Genomic DNA, 6,453 nt, shown 5'->3' on the forward strand with positions numbered 1-6,453 from the left:
GTAACTACATACTTTTTGTTTTTACACAATGCTTTACATGTGAAAAACCTCAATCTTCAAAAAAAACTTTACAGTATTATTACGGAAAAACGTTTCAAATCTTGAATTGAGTTAGAAGATTTGTCATAAACTATTTTAAAAATAAATTCATTTATGTCTACTTCCCCATACCAATATAAATCTTTCGTCTACCTCTAATAAAGTGAGAAGTGACTCTGATGAGGTTTTAGTGGGTAAGAATTAAACGTGCTCTGCTTTACCACCAAATATCAATAGGTATATCATTCGATGATTTTCTCTCCGTTTATAACAAAAAGCCCTCATTAAATAAATCTTAATAAAAATGTTATAATATATATACTTACTTACTTATTTATTGAATCAGTGTAAATATCGAAGCATTTGTGTAGGTACTTACAAAAATTCTGAACTAATTGAATTACACCAAGAGCTATTATTAAAAGATAAGGACTTCCAGGGAAGGCCATAGATAACACAGCCTTCAAAAAATTAATTTCATAACACTCGTTTAAAAGATAGCTGACAAAGGACCTTTGCTTTTTTATTATTGAAGAAAAAATAGAGTTCCTTTGCAATGAATAAATAAATAGTAGAACAAAATTAGGTAAGTCTTTGCGTTCTAATAGAGGAAAAAAAAACAAAAAAACGTTGTGCACGGATAGGTACATAACATCTCAGCAATAAACATGTTAATATTTTGAGACAATAATTTTTTACAAACACATTATTCCCTAAGTTTTCTTCTTTTCTCTGCTACTTACTCTAGAGGAGCTGAACCCGTTGACCAAAGAAGGTCTACAAATGGTCTATTGAATAATGGTATGAAAAAAATAATGTAAAACTAAAAACATAAAACGTCTTTGACTCACGCTTTGCTATACATACTGAAGTGGCTCATTAAGTGATAAATGTGAAAAATTTGTGTGGAGGTATATTAGATGGAAGTTAGATGGAATATCCGCCAGACATAAATAGTTTTACAATGAAAAATTCTAAAGCCATTCTAAAATGTCGGAATTAAAAACAGTATTAAATTCAAGAGTATTTATATTCACAACTTTCCTTGTAGGTAAGTCTTTGCGTTCTAATAGAGGAAAAAAAAAACAAACTACTTACCTAACGAAAATTAGAGTGAGATCATACATATAATATGTGATTTCAGTGATATGGGTAAGTGGGACATCTGAGGATTATGGATCAGGCTACGGTGATGAATGGTTGTACTATTTCGATGATAATGGCGTCCGTCACATCATGAATTTTTCAACGATACCTAAATCTACGCACGGCATGAGCTTCGGTGAAATATACTTTCATTTATATACTAGGTTCGAAACTAGCGTATTCAGTTAGGTAAAAATAGCGATAGGTATTAGTAGTAGTCCAATATTCCTAGTCACGAATGTATCTTGAAAAATAGATACAATTAACATTTTTAAAACATATTAAATTCTGGAATTATTGTTTTCTAATTTCTTAAGTGTACCAGTAAATTTCAGGGAAACTATTGACAAAGCCGAATTGATAACTTTACCAAAAAATGATGATTCTATAAAGAGTTTTTATTTTAATAAGTCCAACGATATCAAGCTTCTCACCCACGGCTGGCTCTCGTCGGACCGAGTACACTGGTTGCAACAAATGAAAGATTCATTCCTGCGAGAGCATAATTTGAACGTAATTACGGTCGACTGGAATGAAATATCTCGAAACACATTTTACCCATGGCCAGCTCTCAGCACGCGATACGTTGGGAAAAAAATAGCAAAATTTATCGAAGCCATGCAGACGTCATATCGTATAGGAACTAAAGAATGGCACCTTATAGGTCACAGTTTAGGAGCACATGTCATGGGTTACGCGGGCATGTTTTCTAATGGATCCTTATCAAGGATAACAGGTAATTGATTATTTATAGTCGGCATTTAAATCAGTTTGATTAGGAAGTATAATTGACAACATTTCAAAATTTTAAGCTACTTATTTTTTTATTTTAATGAAAACTAGATCAAAAATTATGATACATGTATTTTTTGCTTTTTCTAAATATGGAAGTTTTCATTCATCTTTTTGAGTTTTAAAATCATCTCATTCTAAAATGTCGTAAGCGCCAAATGACGTCATACATACGGAGGAATACATTTTTTCCTTTGCCACATACCTAGTTTAAATTAAAAAAAAAACTTGACAGCTGACATTTTGACACATTTGTCAGTTTGAGTCGTCAAGCTTTGTAAATATTGTTATTTGTTATTTGCTGATCCAAATTTTAAACAAAAGAAACTTATTCACAAGTACTGATGATTATGACTTTATGCAGGATTTGTTAAGGGGTGCTGAAAATTTCTGGGAAACAAATATACTATCCCAAAAACGTTGGAAAGTGTTAAATAAATACAACTTTTAGTAAGTAAACAAAGTCTTTTATTTCAAGAAAATTATGAACTCTATAGGCACTATTTGTATAATATAAATGAATTGGTCCAACTCCAATCGAACAAACATCACGCTAATGAGATTAAATTAGAAAACCAAAACACAATAACACGATTTAAAAGTTTGTTTACATGAATAATTCACAAAAATGACATTAATATGAAATTTGACACATGCCATACCCTGTAAATGTCAGTGATAGTTTTTTTTTTACTTTTTTTAAATTAGGCTAAGGCGCATTTTTATTCCTCCGTATGTATGACGTCATCATCACATTCATCGTTTTTATTTAATTTCTCTTAAAATATGCGATTAAAAAATGAAATAATTTTTTTTCTATAATCGCAAGAGCAAAATAAAGAAACGATTTTTTTCTTTCATGGCCTTATAAAAAATGAAATGTTGTCAATTTAATGGGCCGTTCAAATAGAGGCGGGATAAATATTTTATCAATCCCTTCAACTTGTGCAGGTTTAGATCCTGCGAGACCATTATTTGAGCTCCCTCAAATGCCGGACATATATTGTTTAAATAAGGAGGATGCTGAATTTGTTGATATCATACATACGGCCGGTGGAACCTATGGTTATGCCGCAAGCCACGGTCATGCTGATTTCTTTCCTAACAAAGGAACACCGAATCAACCGGGATGCCAAACAGGTAAAAAATAGAACAAAATATTAGAAACTAGCTGCTCCGCGCGGTTTCACCCCCGTAGCGCCACTCCTGTTAGCCGTAGATCGTGATGATATATAGCCTTCCTCGATAAATGGGCTATCTAACACCGAAAGAAATTTTCAAATCGGACCAGTAGTTCCCGAGATTAGCGCGTTCAAACAAACAAATAAACTCCTCAGCTTTATAATATTAGTATAGATTTGTCTATCAATTTATTTCTTTACAAAACAATTCGTTTATTTTAGCTTTAACTTTAGCAGCAATTGTTTGTAATATCTCCAAATAAAAATAAGACATGACAGACCAATAAATTGTGGTACATATTTATTATAGTCCAATGAAAAGTTACATTTGGGGTCGCATTTTTTAGAGGACGCAATTTTATTTTTTTGATATGTAGGGGGGGTCAGTTTGAAGCTATCACCAAGTTTGTGGGGTCGCCACCCTTGTCCCACGGCCGCCATCTTGAAAATAGCGGTTGAAATGGTTTTTACGGTACATCTCTTAAACTATTTATCTGATTAAAAAAAAATGTTAGCATTATTTGTTGCAAATTAAATTCTCTACAACTTTGATCCCGTAACTTTTTGTCGAAGAACTATAAATAAAAAAGTTATAAGCGAAAATGTTCAGAAATTAGAGCTATTTATATTTTTCAATAAAACTTTTTTTATCATTTTACAAGAAATGATATCAGACCATTTTTGTAGATTGTTTTTCGAGGAACAACATTTATGTAAGACATTTTTTCATTAAGTAAATAGCTAAGGTTTTACAGCGCTCCGAAGTGAGTACTATTTTTCACTTGGCTTCACACTGACCCCTACACATCAATAAAATTGCGTCCTCTAAAAAACGCAATGCTATACCCGGCGCGGCCTAAGATGATCCCTATGACAGTTCGTCTTAGTGATTGCTCGTATGATGGATCGTGTCGATACTTTACTATTTTATAGGCAAAGGCGTGGTTTGCATTCAGCCACGTCGGTAAACATGTTTTTACAAATATTATAAAATGAATTTTTAACGTCTATTATGTAAACGAAACGGTAAGTAAAACGAAAGTTTTCCAAAACATAAAAATGCACCTTATCATTTTCTCGTAATTTTTAACCCGTTTAACACAGTGTATATTATTTTATCATGAAAATGGAATCCCCCATTTAATTTTTCTATAACTTATATTATCATAGGTAAGTAAATTAACGCGAACGGAAATTAATTAATTAATTATGCTGCGATCTTCTGTTCCATTCAATAGTGAATGAACTATAGCTTAAGCATGGAAAAAATGTGAACTCGTTTCCATTATCGAAATTTGTTTATCGATACTTTCCGCACTAGTCGATAAATGCCAACGATGTAAGTTTTGAAGGACGTAAACGTAAAGTCAGATTGATATAATTTCTCGTAAATGTTAAGAATTGTTATAATGCCAACGGAATATCATTGTAATAGCATAAAGCTACGTAAAAATTAATAAATGCCATTTTTAGACGCCTCCAATACGTTTCTAATTTAATGGTGACGCCATTACAAGTTTGTCTCTTGAGAATAACTGTCAGTGTCATAGGGATCATCTTAGGCCGCGCCGGGTATAGGCCTAAAAAATGTAACATCTCAATGGACTATTATGGCTGGTGCTCGAACAAATCCCACTTACTAGCTTTCCGCCCAGTATTCACGAGATGACAAATCAACAGTGAAAGATTTTTTTGGTTAATAATGCTTTGCATTTTAGTAGATATGAAGTATGTATAAATAATTTATTTTTTCATAGAGAATTGACAATTTCAATTTCAGGTACTTGTAGCCATGGCAGAGCGTGTGAATATTTCGATGAATCTATTTCATATACAGCTGAAAAAGGTTTCATCGCTTATTTATGTAAGAGCTGGGAAGAATTTTCAAATGGAAATTGTAAAAACGAATTTTCTAGTATGGGATATCCAGCATCAAGCAACAGCAGAGGAAACTATTATCTTAGAACAAAAAATGAATCAAAATACGCAGAAATAGATGATTAAGTGTAGGATTATTGAAATAAAATACGTTCATTTCATTTTTCTAGTTTTATTATTAAATAAAGAGCTTATAAAAATTAACAAAACAAAAGGTCAACTGTATTATTAACAATTTAGAAAGTCTATTAATTGAACTAATAACGACATATTTAATTAAATTATTAATCACATAAACGCCCTAGCGCTGAAGATAGTCGTCAGCCTAATCAATTTTCTTTTACGTCACTTTTTACCTGCAACAAAAAACAAAACACATATTTGAGTACAATTCATTGTCAGAATGTATCATCTTTATTTTGAAAACAATATCAGATTTATAATAATTGCGTCATTATGCTTCAGTCGGGAAAAGAAGACAAAAAGTTATAAAAAAATCATCATATGAAATCCACAAAAGGGCGGGTGTCATAGCTTCTTGATACTATTTTTTATATTATGTTTACATTTTTTACAATGAAAAATGACAAATGAAAAATATTTCTATGGGAAAACAAAAGTTAAACTCACCAATTATAACTTATAACGCTCCTAACTCCGAAGTTGCAGAATTATGAAGTGAGTGGTTTTGTACTGTTTTCATGTTAATGTTAAGAGATATCATTTATCTATTATAAGATCCCACCGCAGGATTAGTGTGTTCGTAGTTTTTTTGCTTAAACCAAAATTTTATGTATATTTATAATCAGGAGAATATAATATATCGACTGGGTTGCCAGTCAAAATTTGGGCGCAAGCATTTAGTAAATACTGTTTACTGGTCAAGCTTATGTGACATCATCTGGACGTGAAAAGAGAACCAAGAAAATGGGAATGAGCTTTTGATTGCAGAGATTTTCCGTGAGGTGAAAATTTTTGGTGTGAGCCGTAACTTCGTGTATTACACTATCAAACGATACAAGGAGACTAATTCTTTGCAAGATCGTCAAAGAAGTGGCCGGCCACGCTCTGTGAGGACGCCTGCGAATATCAAAATCATCAGAGAGCGACTTCGCCGAAATCCATGTCGCACTCAGAAAAAACTCGCACTGCAGACTGTTATTCGTGCGTATCAATCAACAGAATACTGAAATATGATCTTAAGGTGAAGGCATACATCCGTAGGAAAATTCACTTTTTAAACGACCGCCTTCGTAAATTGCGACGCAAACGTTGTCCAATACTGCTTAGGAGACACGATGCGAGGAAAATACTCTTTACTGTGTGCCTAGTGCGAGTTTTCATCGAGTACGAAACGTTACTATCGCGTCTGCGTCACAGCGAAATTTGTATGGGGAATCAAAGCTTCCCCATACGT

The 6,453-nt window shown here is 32.7% G+C and overlaps 1 protein-coding gene and 1 long non-coding RNA gene across 3 annotated transcripts; one reads left to right on the top strand and one right to left on the bottom strand.

Annotated features, from left to right (window-relative positions):
- The first annotated feature begins 688 nt into the window (after window positions 1-688).
- Window positions 689-5,197, top strand: LOC123694000 (pancreatic lipase-related protein 2-like). Of its 2 annotated transcripts, none has more exons than XM_045639290.1 (5): window positions 689-1,090; window positions 1,184-1,349; window positions 1,521-1,921; window positions 2,929-3,117; window positions 4,939-5,197. In XM_045639290.1, exons 1-5 carry the CDS (start codon window positions 1,030-1,032, stop codon window positions 5,160-5,162), a joined length of 1,041 nt encoding a protein of 346 aa, XP_045495246.1. In that variant the 5' UTR covers window positions 689-1,029; the 3' UTR covers window positions 5,163-5,197. The 2 variants fall into 2 exon arrangements, with proteins under 2 accessions (XP_045495246.1, XP_045495245.1); XM_045639289.1 differs by having other exon boundaries at window positions 690-1,090; window positions 2,929-3,115; window positions 4,934-5,197.
- Window positions 5,193-6,452, bottom strand: LOC123694012. Its single transcript, XR_006751751.1, has 2 exons — window positions 5,667-6,452; window positions 5,193-5,392 (listed from the first exon to the last, which is right to left on the bottom strand). It is a non-coding gene; the product is annotated as an uncharacterized LOC123694012 (long non-coding RNA).
- Between the last annotated feature and the right edge of the window lies 1 nt (window position 6,453).

Source organism: Colias croceus, chromosome 8 (genome assembly GCF_905220415.1).
Source record: "Colias croceus chromosome 8, ilColCroc2.1".
In the NCBI taxonomy this organism is placed as follows: Eukaryota; Metazoa; Arthropoda; class Insecta; order Lepidoptera; family Pieridae; genus Colias; species Colias croceus.

Bases quoted from the DNA above. Each gene is read 5' to 3' on its own strand.
- LOC123694000 (XM_045639289.1), top strand. From the start codon at position 1,030: ATGTCGGAATTAAAAACAGTATTAAATTCAAGAGTATTTATATTCACA. The intron at 1,350-1,520 runs GTTCGAAACTAG...AGTAAATTTCAG, and splicing joins TACTTTCATTTATATACTAG to GGAAACTATTGACAAAGCCG. The intron at 3,116-4,933 runs AGGTAAAAAATA...GACAATTTCAAT, and splicing joins AATCAACCGGGATGCCAAAC to TTCAGGTACTTGTAGCCATG.